Genomic DNA, 21,769 nt, shown 5'->3' on the forward strand with positions numbered 1-21,769 from the left:
GGCTTATTTCACTTTGCATAATGTCTCTGAGGTCCACCCATATGCACTAAGTGTCAGAATTTCCTTCTTTTTAACAGCTGTATAATATTCCACTGTGTACATACACCACATTCTGTTTATCTGTTCATTTGTGAATGAACATTGGGGTTGCTTCCACCTCCTGGCTATTGTGGACAATGCTGCTATTATCTTTTCAAGACCCTGCTTTCAATTCTTTTGGATATATACCCAGAAGTGGGGCTGCTGGTTGATAGCTCTAGTTTTCATTTTTTGGTGGGGTCCTCTATACCGTTTTCCATAACAGTTGCATCACTTCACATTCCCACAACAGTGCACAAGCATTCCATCCTCACCAACTGCACTGTTTCTTTTGTTGAAAATATAGGTGTGGAAAAGCCATTTTGGGAAATAATCTTGTAAACATGGAGCCAAGACGGCTCCAAATTGAAATCAGTTTTAAAACCCCAACTCTTAGATAGCCAATATGAGTGCAGAGGGCATGAGCTTTCTCTCCACAGCTCTTCTCAAAGCTCCAGTGGAGCGGAGGAAGCACATCCTTTAGCGTCTAGCAGCGCTGCACACTCCGGCCGGCACATCCCTCTGGCCGGGGCGAGTCCGAGAGCACACATCTCTCCAGAGTACGATCCATTCCGGATAACACAATAAAATGAACGGATGACGCTCTTGGTTAATCACCACTCCTGTAACCGCTGTCCTCCTGGTCTGGCGGGCACGGTGTCAGGGCCTGTTCTGCCCGCGGCGGCACCCAGCACCCATCCTCACTGGCCCTCCCCACACACGACCGTCGTCTGCTCTCCCCGTTTCTGTCTTCTTCCCGGATGAACCAACCAGTTCTCCACTGGCTGGGGAGAACTGCCCAGGCCTGGCCAGAACAGCTTTGGGAACAACCTCAGAGAGCAGCGTGGCAGCCACAGAGGATCTGCCACACTGGTCAGTAGAACTGCTACAAATACATCAGAGAAGACATACAGAAAAAAAAAAAAAAGGCCAGCAATAAACAGCTTTTATACTCTTCAGGATAGTAACATTCTTCTGTCTGAACTTAGATTTTACATCTGGGACAGGACCACACCTGACAACTGATTCTAAAGGTGAATTTTTACAACAGGAAATATCACACACCATCAAGAGTGGAGAACTCTGTTTCCTCGCACCTTCCTCCTAGCACACGCAGAAAGCAGGCCCACAGCCCCTGGCCTGGAGGGGGGCTTTCGTGGGACAAACAACAGGTCTCTTTCCTGCGGCGGCGCTTACTTTGCACACTTCAGGGCTTTTGATCAGAGTGATCGGCTCTCAGAAGCCCTGGGCCAGGAGTCCCAAGACCTCAGCGGCAGTCCTAGCGACCCTCTGGGGCAGCCACGCCTCTCTGCACCTTCACTTTCTCGCCTCTCTCATGTGGAACGGAGAAAACGCCCTGCCTTCCCCCTCCCGGCGAGGGTGAGGGTGTGCTGACAGGGTGGAGGTGGAAGTGTTTTGTTAAACAAAAGGGAGATGCAAACCAACAGCCAGGCGGACAAGAAGGCCATGCAGACCTTTGCTGTTTCCATCACAGGCACGGGCTGCTCCGGCCCAGCTGCGGCCCTGCCTGCTGGGACTCCCCCTCGCTTGACTTCAGGGAAATTCCTGCACTTAGAGTAATCTGCTAAAAACATGTGTTTCAGAGCCGCTCCTGCCAGCCACCCAGACTTCCTCAGGGTGAGATAAGCCACTCCAGCTTCTCATCTTACGAAACGGAAGTGGCAGGCACAGGCCGGCAGCTCGCGTTCACAGCTGTGGGCAGCTTTCACAGGCTGCTGCTCTGTGGGCTCGACTGGGGGGCACACTCCTGGTCCCCCAGGGTGACTCTCAAGCCAGGGAGATGCACACAGAGGGGACAAGCCAGGTCACAAGACATGCTACACGACTTCCAGGGCACCTGGTCCACCCCTCTGCAGCGGTTCCCAAACACCCAGGGCCCATGGCATCCAGTCACATGGAGAATGTTTAGAAAAATAAAGATCCTGCCCTAACCTGGGCCACTGAACCTGGTGGGTGGGTGGGATACTTGCTGAGAATCTATTTTCAAAAGCTGCCCAAGTAATTCTAACACCTGGCTAACCACTGCACCATCAGGTTAAGCTTCTTTAAACCGGCCACATGCGGGGATTGTTCCCGGATGTGGGCCTTTTGGTGCCTGGCCACGCAGCGAGCCACAGGTTGCAGGGCAATAGATTCTGATTGCATTGGCTGAAAACCCCTGAGCTAGCCATTTCATACCGTTGAATGTTCCCTGTTCCAGCAAAAGGGACAAAATCCTTTTATCCATGCTGGCCTCTCCACCTGGAGCAACCTTCCCACCCAGGAGCTTGAGGGTGCAGTGAACTGTGCGCTCGAGTCACTGCACTGAAGCCCTGGGTGACAGAGCAAGACACTGTCTCAAAAAAAAAAAAAGAAAAAAAAGAAGTCGCCTGACTGTGCTCATCTGTAAGATGGGTATTCAGGGCCATGTAAGGGTAGGAAGGTCAGGCCAGGCACCCTGGGCAGCCAACCCCCACAGGGCTCCATCCCCTCTGCGCCCACCTCTGGGGGAACAATGGGGTTCCGTCCCCCCCAGCCAAGCCAGAAGCTCTGCTCCCTCCTGCTCTCAGAGCTCAGCCTCCGTTCCATCTCCAGTTCAGACCTGGGATTTAGACGAGCCCTCAGGTTTTACCTTTGGCTTGTCCTGTGGCATCTGTCTCCTCTTCGCAGCCAGGTGCTGCTCCCCCTGTCCATCCTGGCTGACACCTGGTGCCCTCTCCTCCACTCGGCCGTTCCCTGACAGCTCCCTTGCTGGCTGGCTGGACAGCCCTGAGCAACAGCCCCCCAAGGAGCTCTGCGCTCAGCGTCTGACGTGACTCTTCTCTTCTGAGCCACACAAGCATCCTGGGTTATTGCTGTCTGTTTATCAGGGAGGAAACTGTGGCTCAGGGTTAAGTAACTGCTCCCAGGTCGTGGGGCTGGGTTCAAACCCAGGTGTGCCTGGCTGCAGAGCCATCCTGCTACGAGCCTGCCTGGGGCCCGGCCCACTCAGCTCACAGTAGTAACAAGACAGACAGGACAGGACCGCAGCCCACGGTCCACCCTCCCCAGGCCTGCTCCCTGCCAGGGTGTCCTCCTGGGAGCCACCAGGCTGTCCCTGAGGGCCCCACCCCTCCCCTGTCCCTGCCCTCTCAGAGCTCGCAAATGAAAGAGAACCCACCACGGGCAAGCTTTATTCTATATTTTAAATGCTGTCTCTGGAACACACTGAGCCAGGTACCTCTCAGAAGAAAATGAAAGACTGGGACAGGACTGGCCAGGCAGCGCTGGCAGTGGGCACAGGTGTCTTCCTCTTTACAGCCAGGCTGGAGCTCGGGAGAGGGCTCACCGAGTCCCCCAAAGGACTGAGCCTGGGAGGGGAGACGCTGGCTACCGTGTGTCTTTAGCTGCGTGGAGGGAGCATCCCCTCAGGGCTGGGATGGGCCTCCCTGGGGCCTCTGTGCATGTGGGGGAGAGTGGAGGAATGCTGGGGGGCCACCCACGCCCCTGCACCCCACGCACTGGCCGCAGCCAGCCCTGCTCACAGCCACAGCCACCTGGCCCGCAGGGAGGGGCACCCACACGCCCACTCCCTCGACCCCACCGGCCTTGCCTGGTGCCCCGTCCTGCCCCTCGTGTGGGCTGTGTTCTCAATATAGAAATCATGGGGCAACTTTTTTTTTTCTTTTTCTAAATTTTGACTAGCAGAAGGGAGTGCACGCCGCCTTTTGATACTCCGCCAGACACAGAAGCCATAACCACATCCCTATTTTCTCTCAGCCCGCACCGAGACCAATCAAAACAAGGAAGCAGCACCAACTACAAACTGCGCCGCTCACAAGGCCCAGGCTGCCTCGGGCTGCCAGCTACAGCTCCCATTCATTGCAGCCCCAGCTCCTGGCATCTATTTAAGGCAAACACAGAGACAAGATCTGTTTCTAAAGCATCCCATTGTATCCATGTAGAACAGCCAGAGAAAATTCTGTCTGTAAAGTATTTTTTTCTCTTACTTCCTTTTAAAAATATGTGCATTAGAGTTTATAACTTCCTAATGTGCGAATATGACATTTCTTTCACATTTAAGTAGGAACTAGGCCAGGTGACAATACTCATAAAAACATTAAGAAGGGGGAGATACGGCACAACATAGTAAGCGAATACTGGGCAGTATCACTTTTGAAAGCAAGAAACAGCATTTTTGAAAAAAATCCATTCATAGCCTTAAAACCTCATACATCCTAAATTAGCAAAGAGCCTTTTTAAATGTCCCAACAGTAACCTCTTGAATAAAGGAATTTCATATAATAGAAGCAAAAACCAGTAACAATAACAGCAGCAAAAACCAGGCCCAAAACTCATGAAGGATGGTCCATGCTTGACTCTTACTATTTTCCATTTCACACAAACTTTTGTGCCACAAACAAAAACAATTTCTTTGACTGATTATGTCCACAACTAAAACTACCCTCAGGACCTTTTCCTACGAAGAGTGAGCTGCCCGTGCATGCTCACACCTGACAAGCAGCAGGACAGAGAGAGAGAGAGAGAGAGAGAGAGAGAGAGAGAGAGAGAAAGAGAGAGAGAGGGAGGCAGACACGCTACTCTGAAAGGAAAGAGTCGAATCAGCAATGTTGCCGGAGAGAATAATCCGTTCTCTGTACACATACCCATGTGAAGGCTTTCCAGACTCCAAAATCTTGCTATTTCCCCTCTAGCTACCATCCTTTTGTTTGGAAAACAGCCACATTCAGAGCAGGACTGGGGTGTGACTGAGGAGCCGGTCCTCAAAGCATCAGTGAGATCGCACAGGCTTGCAGCTACGGGAACTGCAGAAATCGCTTATTCACTGCTTTGACGCTGTGTGCATTCCCGGCCAGAGCCTGCCCAGAAGCTGACAGCTGGCTCCTGGCTCAGTGTGACTGAGGGCGAGTGACTCCAGCCACATCGTGGGGACCGTCGGGGAGGAAATTCTAAACCAAGGCAAAACCTACACCTACACACACCAAACCCAAACATACTCACAAGCCTCTCGGGTGCAGTCGAGAGCCTTCCCGGGAGGCGGTGGAAACGCGTTTGCTGCTTTTAACTGCGATCCCCAGACCTGAGTTAGACTTTCAGAGAGCTTTTCAAAAGGTATTTATTTCACAGGAGAAAAGCACAGGGGTCGCTAAGTTCAAAAACAGAGTGAGGATTTCACATTGTGGTATGACAAAAATCTGAGTTATGATATTATATTAAGTTAGCTATAAATTTATAAAAATCACTTTAAAAGAGGGGTTTTGTTTAAAAGGTCAATATGTGTTTACTCACTCTACTATGTGAAAGGAATATGTGTATCTTTTATAATGTAAAGTATATATCCTCTACAATGAAGAAAATTGTTTTTCTTAAAAGAAGTTCTCTCTAGATAATACATTATTGGTTATTTTTATTTCCTCTATACTTTTCTGTATTTCCCAATTAACTTCAGTGAGCAAGTCTTTCTTTTGTATTGTGAAACTACAACTATTAGCAAGTAATGTGCTTCCTTGAATTTCCTCATAACAGGAAGACGCTACCTTTTTAACTTTATGAACAAGAAGAACCAATGACCTTGGGGTCACCTCTAAATAAATGTGGGTAAAACAAGTGACAGTGCCAATTAGCAAAATGCATGCTTTACCATGATGGGCTTTGGAATCAGGCTGTCTGTGTTTCAAATCTGCTCTCCCATGACTAAGTTAGGGGAAGTTTCCAGGTCTGCAGGCAGCTCAGTTTCCTCATCTGCAGAGTGGGGACGGCTGGACCACCAACAATCTCCACCGAGTTATTAAAAAATGAATCACAAAGGGTTTAGAATAGCACTGGCACTTCATGAGGGGTTAATAAACATTAACTGCTGTGCTGCTACTGTTGCCTTGAAAACCCTGAGGCCCCTTAATAACATGCTAGTTCCCACGGAAATCAGAGCACGAACTCAGAACGCAAAGCTGCGTAATTAGCTATAACACCCATGTTGACTGCATGCCGTACTGTAGGCTTTTCTTACCTCTAATTGCGTGTGGCTGTTGCTACTGATTTGCTGCACCCCACCCTTAAATCCAGCTGCAGAAAGTCTTCTGGGGAGCCCATAGCTTCAATAACCCTCAATAAGGGTGAAACACACAGATACGCACACAACCAGATCAGCTTCAAATCTTTCCAAGTGTTTTTAAAAGATTATTTAAAAGAGTCAAATATTTAAGACATTTAACAGATAGTTCATTCAATAGGGGTATATCTATTACTTAGTATCGATAAAGGTGGTGCTTTACGGAATTATAAGACTCAAAAGACTCCTTGGAACTTTTCCACAGCAGACTACCTTATCATGTAAAGTTTCCTAAGAAAATCTCATAGAATACCAGTTGCATAATATGTTTCACGAAAAAAGTTTGAAAACCACTGTATACTGTAGCTACCTCTTGGATATCCGCAGGGTTCACTAGTAATCACAGGCTCTAAGAAGTCCAAATAGATAGCTGTGTAATCATGTTTAAAATAGTGTTTCCCAATCTCATTTGGGCACAAAACTCTCTTTTTACAATAACACACATTACTAAGCCAAAGAGAGTGTTCTTTGGCCCTGCTCCTCAGAGTGGGATCCATGGACCAGCCACATCGGCATGACCTGCAGCTGGTTAGAAATGAACGTTCTCAGGCCCCACCCCAGATCTGTGGAATCAAAATCTGCATTTTAACAAGATCCCAGGTCATCCAAATGCGTGTTCAGGTTTGCCAAGTGTTGTTCTAGGCAACTCAGGAAACTGTGCAATGTATTTTGAGACGCGCTGCTATAGGGTAAAATCTTGAATGCCAGTGTGCTTTCTCCATCGATCAGAAACTAATGGAGTTTAGTTCCACCAGGAAGGAGTGAGCAGGCCTGGTTTTAATAAGAACGAAGAGGTAAAATGTGGAATACCGAGATACAAAGCAGTGAAAAGTGGGAATTAATTCTAAACGATTTCCATTCTAACAATGCCTAAATTCCAGCAGGACTCAAATAAAATTCAGAGAGCTTTTATTTTCTAATTTTTTTTTGTTGTTGTTGTTGTTAAAATTGCTGGTTTTCAAAAAGCAAACAAACGGTCTCATCGGCACATTTCCTTAGAACTGGCTTACAGGTCTCTTCGCTCACTTTCACTTTTCACTGGTGTCTCATGAGGAGCCTTTCTGTTTCCCGAGGACTTAGACGGGGTCATGGCACTAGACTAAGAGCCTTGAGATTACAGGATCTGAAACCAGAGGCACTCACTAAGTAAACTTACTTTACTGTGCACTCAAGACAAAATGAAGATAAAAAGAAGGAAAAAAGGTAAATAAACAAAAACTGCATTGAAACGGGGCGTCTTCTCAAAGGATGTGACCCAAAAACCCTTCCAAGATATTTTTGCAAGAAGCTACTACTAATGTAGAAAGGGGTATGATAGAATAAAGAGATCTGACTTTTAGCTTTTTAAAAAGTTTTTAGTGATGAGAGCCTACATTTACCAGATCAATAAGAAAGCTACAACAAAAACCTTATGCATAGTTGAAAGACGTCTTAAAATCCTGCTCCCTCCACCGCCCCCAAATTAGTCTATTCTGTTTGGATAAGATACCACTGCATCACGGGTCTGGGAAGCTGCAAACACTACTGGCAACACCAAGAGAATTATGCAAAGGGATCACTCCCACAAGAGTGGAGACATCCAAATTATAGATTAACATCAAACACTCAGAAACCAGAGAGAATAAAATAAATGCTGAAAACACATGGGATGTTAGGATCATTTTTATTCTATATATATAGGAATTTAAGTTATTTTTGGCAAAATGGCCCTCAAACCCTATATATATATATACATATATATATATATAGAGAGAGAGAGAGTGAGAGAGATATGAAAGAAATGCCATAAAACTATAGGAGAGGTAAGTTAGTAGCAATACCTCAAACTCAAAGCAGTGGTCACTACTCTCCTGGACTGTTTCTTGAGATTAACTAGGTGCTTGTTAAGGTTCCTTTGAGCTCTAATTTTCTGATATCCTCTTATGGTAAGTACAATATGGCATATATTTTTTTAAATGGCTACCTTCTGATTATGTGCAGAAGGATTACCTGGTTCTCTGCTGTTTTCTCAAAGCAGCAACCTCCCTACAGGGTATAGAGATATCCAGAAGCCAGGAATATCCTAGGAACCTTACGTCCCCACTAGGTTTAGGAATGGTCCCAATACTAAGAACTGCAGGACAGATGCTAGAGAGGGGAAGGCCCCAGGGGGTAGAGTAATACTATTCTTTGGCAAAGCACTAATGCCAATTTTAGAAAATGGGTCAAGGACGGGCACCACACCAGCCAAGGACCAAGGAGCCCCTAACTCTGGCTGCCACTGGCTGGACTGGGCCACGGCCCAAGTTCCCACGTGGGCAATGACTACTCAGAACCAAGAGTAACATACCCAGGACCTACGTTCGTCACGTGCCATCTCCCACAGCTGATGTGGGGCTGCAGTTTCTAAAGCTGGATGGGCGATTCCTCAACAGGAAATAATTTGCTACATTTGCTGTCAGTTATTCCGACCAATGAATAACGACATTGGACATTTATGCCAATGTACATTAGCATAAATAATTGAGTGCCCAGAGTGATCCCTTAATTCTAAATAGACAAACATTATTACTAATCTACAGGTCACAGTTATGCGATTTTCCAGAGAAATCTGAAAGACATCGAACAGAACACACGACACGACATTTTCTAGCATGTGCTGAGGCATGGGGGTGGCCACTGTCTCAGCACACTGGCTGCTCTTGCAGGGCACAGGCAGGCTCAGTGCGGGTCTGCCAGAAACATCGCTCAGCTGCCACACACTCTTCACAGAAACAGAGGACACACTCACACCCGGCACACAGGAAACGGAGCCTGAGTTACAAGATCACACCATGTGAGAGCCGCCCGGTGAATGCTTGAAGACAGTAAGGAGGAAAAAGTGCCTCTTTGTGTGCCTTCAAAGCGATTGCTTTTCAGCTTGGAGCAATGTGGACCTGAACACACAAAACTGCGGAACATCTGCTCTTGGGGGCTTAAATAAACCCTCTCATCTTGACCCCCTACTCCATACCCCACCCTCTCCAAAAATTGCTCCAAATAAGACAATCTGTATCCGGGCACTACCTAGAACTTTGATTAATGCAGAAATAAATATAAAATTGCCTTTTAAAAGAAAAGGTGCCATCTTCATTTGAATGCCATTGCTTTCCTGTCCTCTGAAAGCACCTTGAAAGTGGATTTCTCATCCTTCAAGGCCTAGGAAAGATTTCACCTCTTTTCTGTATCTAGTTGTCTTTGGATCCTTAGGACTGAGCATGTTTGAAACATAACAAGAACACAATAGGTATTGAACGAATTTCACTTTTTTCTTTGTTATAGTAAAAGGCAATTATTAGGGCATGGTCTTAAATACCTCAAACAGATAAGCCTTTGTGCAAATAAATGAGATAATTTTGTGTTGGTGGTGGAGAAAACACATGGGAGACAGTGAGTGGAACAGAAGCAATCTGTGCTTGCAAGTCTGTTTGATCTGGTTTGAATGCCAGCCCCACTATCTACTGCTTAAATCTTGCTTAGCTGAGGGAGGAAAAGCTACAGAATCTTTCTAAGCCTTGGACTCCTTGTCTTTAAGATCAGGCCACAGTAGCATGTGCAGAGTAGTGGTACTTGGTGACTGTTTGCTAGATGTTCAGATCTTTCGCTCTCCTTCCTCTGACTTTTGGTATTCGTTCTTCTCCTTTCAAAATCCAATTTCTGAAACTTAGTAATTAGACACATGATATTTTGAAGAACTGTTACTTTTTAATTCTAGTAGTTTAGAAAGATCTGAACAAATGCAAGATTTAGAACTGAGAATGTTTTAATTGCTGGGAGATAAAATTTCATGAGTTTGCTGGAAAATGTTAAGGATTTTATTATGTTTTTCTGAGACAAGGAATAGAACACTATGTTCCTTTTTAAAAGTCTTGACGATAGGCAATGATAAGGCATAGAATATCAGCTAAGATAACTGCTGTTGTAGCTAGTATAATCTGAGACTTGAAGGCCACATGGCTTCAGGCACTTAAGCCCACATTTGTAATCCCTGTTCCTGCATACGGAAGCCATTTATAATTTCTAAATTCCTCGGATTCTATGGAATCCATGTTGTCTCATAGCATGGTCTGAAGACAGGGATTTTACTGTGTACAGTCTTAGCAGTCAGGAAAACACTTTTATTACAAGTACTTGCCTACTGATAAGTGAACAATATGATTCATCTTGTTCATAAATACATACAGTCAGCCCTCCATATCCACGGGTTATGCAGTGTGAATTCAACAAACTGCAGATTGAAAACATTAAAAAAAATTGCATCTGTACTGAATGTGGACAGAATTTCTTTGTCATTTCCTAAACAATACAGTACAACAACCATTTACATAGCATTTACATTGTATTACGCATTATAAATAATCTAGAGATGATTTAAAGTGCATGGGAGGATGTGTATAAGTTATATGCAAATATCACATCATGTTATGTCAGGGATGTGAGCATCCCTGGATCGTGGCATCCTTGGGGTCCTGAAACCAACCCTCCTTGAAGGACGAAGGGTAATTGTACAATCAACACCTGATACTCCTTGGCATGAGTATAAAGTGGGATGAGAAAGGGGAAGGGAAGCAGGCAAGATGTGTGGCATCCACACCTCACAATCAAACTCTTTGGTGGCCAACTATGCAACCAGCTTCCCCAGGAGCTCAGTTACGGAGTAGCTCTCAACAGGTGCTAAGCAAGTAAGATCTGATTTTCTCCCTGATTCTTTATTAAAAGAAAATTTTTGAACAGTGATTTGAAAAAAATGCACAAGCAGAAAGAGATAATCCAAAACACATGAGAGCAAACAAAAAGGTTTTATGGTGTGCTTAAAATCATTTCAAAGGCATCACACACACCTCAACACCTGCTATTGCTTTTCTTTTTTTCTTCCCTTTTAACAAAAAAATTTGGTGGAGTCTCTGGGTAATATTTCGAAAAAGCATTAGATAATGAATAAATTTTGAGTCCAGAAAAATCAATGGGAAAGAATCAGCTAAGATTTTTTTCCCCTGATAACCTGAATATATATATATTTTTTAAATTTGTTCAACCTACATTTGGATAATAATGAAACAGAATATTGTTCCATATAGACTCCTAGTGCTCTAGGGCTTGACTTGTCAGATTAAGTGACGTGTCTAAGGTTAAGCTGCTGGTTAGAGCAGTTAAATGCGTAAACTTGGAACTCCGGCCGTAAACAGCTCCCTGCTCATCATTGCCTTTCTCCTCCATGTAGCTAATCAGCAATATTTGCTGCATGCTTGCAATGCACTAGGTCGTTTCTCCACATCTGTGGGGTAGATGATATTAATAATAATATCTCCTATTACAGATAAAGACATTAAGACTTTGAGGTTAAGAGACTTGCCCAAGGTCACAGAGCTAGACAATAGAAGACTGGGATTACAATCTCACTTTTTGATTCAAAAGGCTGCTGCTAAGAAAATTAACTTTCACAGCAATAATTAGAACAGACTAATGCCAGAATAACTATATGAGTCCCCTTTCTTTGGGGAGTCATTAGGTCTACTAAGAATTCTTACTGCTTTATTCTGTTGAATATCTTAAGTAAAAACAGAAACATGTGATGTATTTAATCGAACTATCAATGCATAAATTTGTTATTTCTAACAAATCAGAAGGATTTTTTAAAGCCACTACCAAACAAAGGGAAAAAAAAAAGAACCTCCCCCACTTTCTTTGTTTTAAACAAGCAAAAAACAAATTGAAAGACTTTTAATAAATTTCTTCACTATAAGAATTTTCAAATAAATATGCTCCAGTAATTTCCTATTGTTCAATTTACCTGATCAAAAAAATCAAATTTTAAATTATATAAGCACTTATTATGATTAAATTTCCCCATTCCTAAATGCTGGGGTATTACATAAATTCTAAATCAAAAAGTAAAACTTTCTGATGTCTCTTTAACCTTAACTATTTCTTCTGAATAAACACTGACTCATACATGTTAATGAGCTTTCAGATACTGGTAGCATAAAGCCAAAACAATTTTTTAATATGGTAGCCTAACGAATCATTTTCAACCAGTCCTTAGCTTTTATGGGATATTTTCAACCATAAAATCAGAAATCCGTCAACGCAGATTAAGCAAAGTAGATAAAATATCTCAATCCTGAAATTTAACTCCCCCCACACCCTCCCACTGCATTCTGGCTCTGCCCTGGCGCTGAACTGCTGAACCGAGGCTGTTTTTCTTAAGGTCACCCCGCTCCTCCTTGCCGCTCAGTCCAATGGCTGTTTTTCACTCCTAACACTTGGGTCTCATTTGACAGTGTCAACCACTTGCTCCTCAAAGCCCTGACCTCCTCTGACATCTGGGACACCACTTACCTGTCTGGCTATTTTGTTCTATCTTCTTTGTGAATTTCTTTTCCTTTACTGGTCCCCAAAAGCTGCTGATCCTCAGAGCACTGCCTGAGAGCCTCTTCTCAGGGTTCACCGCCTGCCGACCCCCAGGACCACACTCCTTTCTAGAGCTTTAAGAGCCATCCATCTTGCTGATGCTTCCTAAATCTTCACCCCGAGCGTGGGTCTCCCTCCTCGAGCCAGAGACTTACAACCAAGGGCGGGGTGGTGATTTCTTCACTGAGCTGTCCCACAGGCAGCTCCAACTCCACCTGCCTGGATTGGAACCAGCTCCCCGACCCACGCGCTCCTCTCCCATGCTCCCTATCTCCCGGGCACTGGTGTCAGCACGGAGTCCTCCTCCCTTGCCCCAGACATCCAGACAATTAGCTTGACCTCCAAGTCGTTCATTTCTTCAGTGCTACTGTCATTTTCCTAGGTCGGGGCTCCGTTGCCACTTGATTAGGGAACAGACTCCTTAGGTCTCTACTCCACAACCTGCCCAGTGATCTGTCTAAATGCAAACCTGACCGTCTCACTCCACTTAAAAGCTGTTCGTGGCCCCTGGCTGCCCCAGGCTCCTTCTTCCTTCTCAGGCAGCCAGACGTCTAGTGGAGCCCTGCCTCTCAGCGGCCCCTCACCAGCATCCTGCTGCAGCCACAGGACCCTACAGCTCCGGTCCTCCCACCTGGAGCGATCGGGCTGCCTAAAAGTCCTCAGGCAGAAAAAGTGATCCGCACGTTTGTGCCGTGGACATTTGAACTTAAAACATATAAAGGTGCAACTATTCATCTTTGTCCTGCTGTGGGACGGGGCTCTCTGTGTACGATCATCCGACTGGAATTCTGCGTTCTCTCTTGCACAATCTATACCCGTAATACGTCAGCCGTGATTTCCAGTTCTGGCTTCTTTCAAGTCTAGCAATAAAACCACAGACACTGATGAGGCAACCAGAGTGCAGACTCCTTGATTCTTCCATTTTTCCAAGCTGTCAATTCTCATCTAATTTGACAGAAATGTTTTTGAACAATTCAATTTTATTGAGTCCCCCCAATGTTTTTTATTTCATTTTCATAGATGTGAATCTCTTTGCAGTCTCATCACATTTCATTTGCTTACGTAATATCTAAGTAAGTTCCATAATCACAATAATAAATACAACTGCCGACACAGGCTTGGGGTCATGCCCTCGACTCCCAAGGACACAACCCGTGAGGAGCAGCCCAGAGAGCAGCCCAGGGAGGCAGGCATGGGGCGTGCCGCGGGCACGGCCGGCTGGCCTCGCAGAGGCACGGAGGACAGCTCCGGCCTGACCAGTGTGGGTCTGGGGGGGCAGCTTCTGCTGGGCCACCCCACTCTCAGATTCTCCTGGTGCTCTTTTCTCTGCCTCCACCCACACACCCGCTGCTCCCTCCGCCTGGAATACACCCTCGCCCCAGCAACACACTTAATCCAACTACCCTGTATCCCCCGAGTCTCAGCTTTGATGTCATCTCCTCCAGGAAGTCCTGGGACACCCCAGATCTGACAGTCACCCTGTTTATACAGTTGTGGTGGCTTTTCCCATCTACCATCCTGGCAGCCCTACAAGAACACTCTGCTTCCTCCCGACGGCCCAGCCCCCAGTGTAGTGCTGCACTCATAATGGGAACATAATACATTATACATTTATTAAGTGGAATAAAACCAAGGAAGTATCCTTGCAACCAAGAGAACACTGAAAATCCAACCCAGAAAGGTTTCAGAGCACCTTGGACACTTCCTGAGGTCAGGCTGTTTGATTATGCCCTAATGGCAGATCCTATAGCATTTCCCAATAATTTGAAGCTTATGAATGTATTGTAATAATGTTGAATCGATGTGCTTTTACAACCAACACTAGTCCCTAAATAGGTAAAAGTAAATAAATACATAAATTAGTATTTCTGTTTCTAAGGGTTGTATACATTTTAGCATGAAATCAAACAGAAGAAACAGGAGTTGTAGATTCAGAAATAATGTTGCCCCCTTCATGAAAACCCCCAATTGGCCTTGGAAGCTACTGGGCCCTGAACATACTGGAAAATGTCTTGGTACGTTTTTTTTTTTCTTCTTTAGACAAACCAACCTTAAATCTGTGTAAAGGTTTACCAGATGAAGAAAGCAAGTGAGCTCTGGGGTCCTCGCGGGGCCGATGAGCGAAGACCCACATGGGCCAACGCCCCTCGCCCCAACTCGCTCTGGGACCCGGGACCGTGGCAGGAAGATTCAGGGATCCATTTACGAGAAGCGACCTCCTAGGAGCCTCAGGAGCTCAGCAATTTCTGCTTAGGCCTTTCTGGTTCTCAACGGCTCAGCGAGGGTTTACCCCTACGCACCCCTGCATGGCACCCCAAAGCTCCCGGGACTAACCTGTGAGGACCAGCACCCAACTTGGTGGCAGGAGGTCACAGAGGAACTAAGCCAAGTTTAAGACACTGGCCTAAAGCCAATGCCCAAGGGCAGTTTGCAGATGTTTATCAAAACTATGGCTCACCCATACAGATGGGTCCATCCCAAAAGACGGTAACTGAGCTTCCAACTAGCTAACTAGGGCACGCTCTCGTTTATCTATCTCCTGGTCCTGGCAAAAAGCTCCTAATTAGGTTTTCCACATGGATATGTACAGTGGAAGAACAGCAACAGTAACTGTATGGCGAAGCAGGAAGTTTCTCTGTGGATCTAGAATGTGTTGCCACCACCCTTTTTAGAAATGAACTCTTTCTTTAAAATAGTCCTTAATTTGTTCTTGTGGCAAAAGGAAAAAGGCAGTATGCTGGATTTCTTATTACTAAGGAATTTATTTTGAAATTTTAAGTATCTTATTCCCCAGGCTAACTTTGTGCTCTTGCGGTAGATCCCAGTAGAAGCAATGATCCATTTCAGGGCATCTGTAATACTTTGTACTTGTTTCCTTATTGACAGCAGAACAAGGTATTTTTAGAACCTCAGAGCAGGTTTTCCAAATTTCAGCATCACTGGCCAGCTATGATGTGCTTCACAGACAGGTCATCCAGCATACAATTTGGCTCACACCATCCTCTGTAGATTAAGACACTCTTTATCTATATCATGCCTTGAAAGGACTGGGTTTTTGGTTGTTTCCTAATGAAAAATATGGATAGGTGGTTACGATTTAGTTCTACGACTTGCTTAATTAGCAACTCATGTTATTACATCTTTCTGGTGAGGACTGAGAGATTCAGCCCACGTCACCAGAGGGCGAGACTGCGTTAATTTGATTCTCTTTCCTAGCTTGCAAAAAGTGAGTATGATCACAGAAAAAAAGTAAACAAATTTAAAAATCAAATCAAGCAATTATTTAAGTTAGAAAAAATTTTTAAAGCCATCCACTCACGCTGTGGATGTTTGTATCCCCTTAGAAGGGCATTTTCTCTAGTGTTTATGCCTAGTTATCACTGTATTTAATCTTGCTTTCTCTCCTTTATTACCTGGCATTATTATTAAATGTTCGAATATAGTACTTACCAGCTAACCAAAGGGCTTTAAAAAAGTGTAACAGATAGATGTCTTTCTTTGAAAGTGGTACAACCAAATCTACTGACTTGAGCGCACGGGCTGGCTTTAGCGCTTTGCTAGAGAACCCCCTCCAGAGTGACACTCAAGAAACTGGGTATTCTCCCTTGGAGGAGATACTGAACAGAAGTCACTTGGCTTATCACAAAACAGACTAATCTGAACTCTGGATAGAGTAAGTAGAAAGAGAAGGGAAATGGACATGAAGCTAAGAATTTTGAAAAACTATCAAATTTGACTTCTGATCCAAATATACAAACTAGGAATGGGAGGAAATATTGCTGGAATCCAAAGTACAGGAAAATTAGGAGCACAGGTAAGCCGTGATGCAATGAGTCATCTCAAATGTAATAGAAAAGCTTCATTAAAGAAGAAAGCAAAGGCAGCAAAGAGAATTTTCTGGGACAAAGTTCTAACAGCATAGGTACCCTTCCTAAAACCAGGTAAAAGGAAGCTACAAACATCATCACCAAAAAGCAATAGAGTTTTCATAGACTGGTAGCCTTCCCTCTATGAGCTTGATAAAGGCACATATCAGCACTACTGAGACTCATCATCCTGATTCTATTATCTCACACACCACACCCATGCAGTCAATAAACATTACTCAGCCTGTTCCATGCGACCTTCCTCCGAAGACCGCACGGGCTCATCAGAGATAAGACAGGTACTAAACAGGGCAGGAGAAAAACACCAAGTGCTAGGAAAGAGCACAGTTCAGTAGTGCAAGGTTCTGAGAAGGGGGAGGAGCTTGCTTTACCTAGGAGTAGGTCTTCATTTCTTTAAAATAAAAAAAAAATCAAATTGCTAATGTTCAATTTTCTATATTTTGAGAAAAATTTAGTTGTGGGTATTTCTTGATGTGGAGAGTTATTTTGCTTTTATCATTATTTTTAATTCACACATAATAATTGTACATAATTCTGGGGTAAAGACTGATATTTTGAAATATGTATACAATGTGTAATGATCAACTCAGTAATTAGCATATCCATCATCTCAAACGTTTATCATTTTTTTGTGTTGAGAACATTCAAAATCCACTCTTCTGGCTATTTGAAAAGAAACAATAAATTATTGTTAACTGTAGTTTCCCTAAAATACTACAAGACACTAGAACTTACCCCTCCTATCTAGCTGTTACTTTTGTGTCCATTAACCAATCTTTCACTATGGATTTGGAGATTTTGAGAGCACTTGACCAGGGAGGAGAAAATATAATTTTATTATTATTAAAAAGTTTTTATTATAGAAAATTTCAATCAAACACAAAAGCAGAGAAAGCAACCACAATTATCAATATTTTACCAATTTTGTTTCGACTATTTCCCACCAACTTTTTGGGGGGTACTTTAAAACAAATTTCACATGTATTATTTTATGCAGAAAGTATTTCAGTTTGTATCTATAACAAATAAAGACTTAAACATAATTGTACTACCGTCATCCCAGCTAACAAGATTAACAATAATTCCTTCATGTCACCAAATGTTTCATGTGAAAATCTCCCCACTTATGTAAAAATGATCATTTTACAGTTGGTTTGTGGGTATCAATCTGGGTGCCATTCTAGCTCCCCATTCTCAGAACTTTGCACCACTGCATGGTGCTCTTGCCTAGTGTTGGTGTTTTCCTCTTGCCCTATTTAGGTCCCTGCCTTATCTCTGACTGGCCCATACATCCTGAAGGAAGGGCACGTGGAACAGGCCGGAATAATGTAACCCTAAAACCCTTAGCATACAGAAAGGAAGGAATTCTGGGACTGAGAGACAGAAATGCTAGAGATGGTTGACCCTGTAGTCTCACCACCCTCAGACTACATCTCTCAGAGGATGAAAGTGGCAACGACTGTTATAATCAATGCGCTGCTAATCTCTCTAGAGATGCTGGTGAGAGATGCTTCCATTGCACTGAACACGTGGACCTCCATGGAGGTGAGCCATCTGTCACCGGACAAGTGGGCGTAGTTATGGCACCAGGCAGCAGGGTCAGCACCATCACTGGCCTAGTCTGACCCATGAGATCTCTGGTTGTGCTTAACTGATCTCAGGGTCCCCAGGAACAAAACTGATGGGGAATTACACTAAGGTATTACTTGATTTGTGGAGCAGGAACTCTCCAGGGCTGGTGGGCAGAGCCTGACTTGAGCCACCATGATGGAGAAAACATGGTGGAGAGATCAAAGCCCTCATGCAACTCCCAGACCCAGTGCTTCTTGCTGGAGCAGAAGCCAGGTGACGTTGGGTGGGTACCCTATGACTGCATGTCTTCTTCCCAGCCTCCCCCAAAGGGATCTTCCACCACTGACCTGGTAGCTGTGTCCCCAAGACAAGGAACCCCCCCAGTGGCAAAGAGAGATGACCTCAGGAGAGATTTAGCTGTGTGCACTCCAGGTTAGGGGTCCCCTGGGGGGTTGCGAAAAGAGCAAAATGGGTTGGGGATTGGTTTGGGGAAGGGGATTGGATCGGATATGTGGGAATACACTCAGAGCGTGCAAAGATGTCTGTCCCATGAGAATCCTTACTGCAAAAGAGGCTGTTAATACAGGTGTGAGCACTGTGTCCCGCTGTGCAGATGTCAATCTTCTTTCCTAGTCACCTCAATGCTTGCTCAGTGAGTTCATAAAAAGAAGGAAAAAAGAAAAAGGCCATGGTGGCAGAAATGGATGCCGAGCCTGGGCTAGACCACAGGAAGCCTGGGCCTTCCCCTCAACAAAGCTAATGATACGGTTCGTCCAAGGAACCAGATAGCTGCTTGGGGAAAGCTGATTACAGTGGGGCCTTTCGTAATAGAGGGGCGACGATTTGTCCTTACTGGAAGAGCCACTTATGCTGGACTTGGATTTGTTTTCCTTAACTGTCAGGCCTCTGCGGGATCCTCCTGACGGCTGCTACACTGTTGCGGTGTCTTACGCAACACTGATGTCCACGGCACTCCACGGTGAGAGAGGCATGTGACCGTATCACACCCCATAATGGCCTAATAAAAATGGAGTTACAGAGGCAGCTTGGAGACACGCCCTGAGCTTGCCGTGCTGCCCTGGCGGGACGCAGGCCCTGAACCAGTGACTAATGTGGTGAGGCTCACCCACAGCCCAAGTCGTGGGTCCAGAAACCAAGGGTAAAGATAGAAGTAGCTTCTTAGGCTCCCTTAACGATACGCTCGCAAAACGTTTTCTTCCCTCTGCTGAAGCTGAAATTAGTCCCCCAGGGGAAATGTACTTCCTCTGGAGTTCACAGCCCTGGCCCCACCGAACTGGAACTGGGGCTGGTTCTAATGGGAACCGCTGGGAAAACGAGCACCCAAAACAAACAGGGATGGCTTCTGTGGCCACCGCCACCATGTTCCTCAACTGGACTCATGCGACAGCCTTCACATCAGCCTCCCTTCCTCCGCCTTCCCCCCCAAAACCACTGTCCCTCTCGAAAGCAGAAATCAGCACATACTCCTCTCCAGCTGGCAATGGCTTTGCGCCACGTGTAGAACCACCCAGCTCCTCCCCGTGACCTGCAGCGCCCTTTCTAGCCACGTGCTACCTCTGGGCACACAGCATCCTCTTCCGTCCCTTGTTCCCTGAGTGTAGGCACGCTGGCCCCTCGGGACCTCAGACACATCGAGTTCCTGCCTGTCTTTGGGCATCTGAAGCTCCTTCCTCTGGGCCCTCTCCTCCCTCGAGGCTCTGCCTCGCTGCCCCCATACACCTTCCCACTCTCCGCCCCTGCGTCACCTCCCTGGGCAGGTGGCCTTCCCCCTCTCCTGCTCCCACCTGCTCACGTTCCCCACAGTCATCTTCCCCAGAGTAACCACTGGTGCCGGGGAGAATCCTATGTACAGACTTAACGGAATCTGTCCAAATGCTGGATTGTAAACTTTTTACTGTGCTTTATTCCCTGCTGTATCCCAAATTTTCTCATTTCCCTCCCTCCTCCCCTCCCATTATGGTGAGTGTGTTGCTTAAATTCACCTCCGGTCATAAACACGGATAGGACATTGCCAGGGAACTGGAGAAGGAATGGCTGTTACTTGGAGTCCCAGCCTCCAGGCGCTGCGGCGTAACCGGGGAGGATGGTTCGAGCATCGGTGGACTAGGTGCACCATGCTGGGGTGACGCTCTTTGGAAGCGCATGCCTCTACCCTGCTTTATTTTTCTTTACAGCACTGTCTGCCCTGTTAAATACTTGTTAATTTATGATCTTCTCACTAGAATGTAAGTGGTTGAAGGGGCTTTGTTCCATTCATTGCTGTCACCTGGTACACGGTACGCACTCAATAGTCACTGAATGCACAAATGAGCGAGCAAGAGTGAGACCCATCCAGAATCTGTCCGTGTCTCTGGCCATACCTGGAGCCCCTCTGGGGAACACGGCCTCCCTCCCTCCCATCCAGAATCTGTCCGTGCTTCTGGCCATACCTGGAGCCCCTCTGGGAGCACGGCCTCCCTCCCCTCCTGCACTCAGCCTTAGCTGGGGAACCAGGCAGCTGCTTCCAAATGGGAACGGCCAGGTGTCCCTGGAGGTGCCCAGTCCTTCTCCCTGATCCAGCGCCGCCAGCTGGTGGACACAGAGAGTGAATCCTCCATCCTGGGACTCTGACTCTTGGGTGAGCGACAGAGGACAGGGTGGCCTCCCCTGTACCCAGAGGTGGCACTACGGCCAGTCTTCCGTTACACGTCTTCCTGTGGTTCCTCAGCTCCCAGGAGCAACCTGACTGTCGAGCATTTCCTGGCCGGGTTCCCAGCCATGCCACCAATTCTGGGAGCACCTGACACCCTTCCCATACATTCCCTTTTTGCTTAAGCTAGCCGGTTAGTTTTTGCTGCTTTTCAACAAAAGAATCCTAAATTTAAGAGTTTTAAAAACAACAAAAACCAAAACCAGTGTCAGAGAAAACACAAGCAGGCTGTCTGTGTGTGTGGGTGAGCTGGAGAAGGCCCCTACACTCCTGCCACTCCCACAACACTATTTTTATTTCTGCCTATTCTGTTAAAATCTTTGACCACATGTGTACATGGTGCACAAGGTCACAAACATGGTATATGTTTTGGGTTGAATTATGTCCGCTCAGATGACGGTGAAGCCCTAACTCCCAGTGCCTGGAGTGTGCCCTGATCGGAAACACTTTTGCAGACGATCAAGTTAAATGAGGTCACTGGGGTGGGCCCAAGCGCAGTAAGACGGGTGTCCTTACACAGAGGGAAATCTGGCCAGGAGACAGACACACTGGGAGACAGCGCCACAGGGACATGAAGGCAGCTGAGGATGATGCATCCACAAGCCACACAGCGCCAGGGCGACCCGAGGCTGGGAGACAGGCCTGGAACAGGTCCTCCCACACAGCCCTCCCAAGACCCAGCCCCGCTGACACTTCGAGCCTGGGACTCAGTTCTTACTGGGATTGCCACCTGCTGGAACCCAGGTATGCAGACGCCAAAGAGAGAGAGGAGCAAACTTCTCAAACCGAGAGCCGCCTGGATGGTGCGCAGAGCAGCCGCCCCGGACAGCTGACGGTGCAGCCGCCTCCCGGCATGAGCCGTCCTCCCTCCCAGGGAACACCCTGGCCCAGAGGGAGGCACGAAGGTCCAGGATCACCTGGGCACCTCGGGTGAACCGGAAACAGGCAAAGGGACGGTTCCCCAGCGGTTTCTGAAAGGGGAGG

General features: G+C 46.2%; 1 protein-coding gene across 4 annotated transcripts in view; it reads right to left on the reverse strand.

Moving 5' to 3' along the window:
* The window catches only part of SPATA13 (spermatogenesis associated 13), a 66,577-nt gene that overhangs the window by 21,257 nt on the left and 23,551 nt on the right, over positions 1 to 21,769 (reverse strand). Inside the window, exon 1 of one of the 4 annotated variants that reach the window (XM_045566747.1) lies at positions 4,725 to 4,950. The exons of 2 other annotated variants lie outside the window; for them this stretch is intronic. In XM_045566747.1, the coding sequence (XP_045422703.1) occupies positions 4,725 to 4,779 (55 nt within the window). In that variant the 5' untranslated portion in view covers positions 4,780 to 4,950. Of the gene's footprint in view, positions 1 to 2,710; positions 2,929 to 4,724; positions 4,951 to 21,769 lie in introns of those variants that run through there. One more of the 4 variants, XM_045566746.1, reaches the window with a different exon arrangement.

Source organism: Lemur catta, chromosome 13 (genome assembly GCF_020740605.2).
Source record: "Lemur catta isolate mLemCat1 chromosome 13, mLemCat1.pri, whole genome shotgun sequence".
Classification (NCBI taxonomy): domain Eukaryota; kingdom Metazoa; phylum Chordata; class Mammalia; order Primates; family Lemuridae; genus Lemur; species Lemur catta.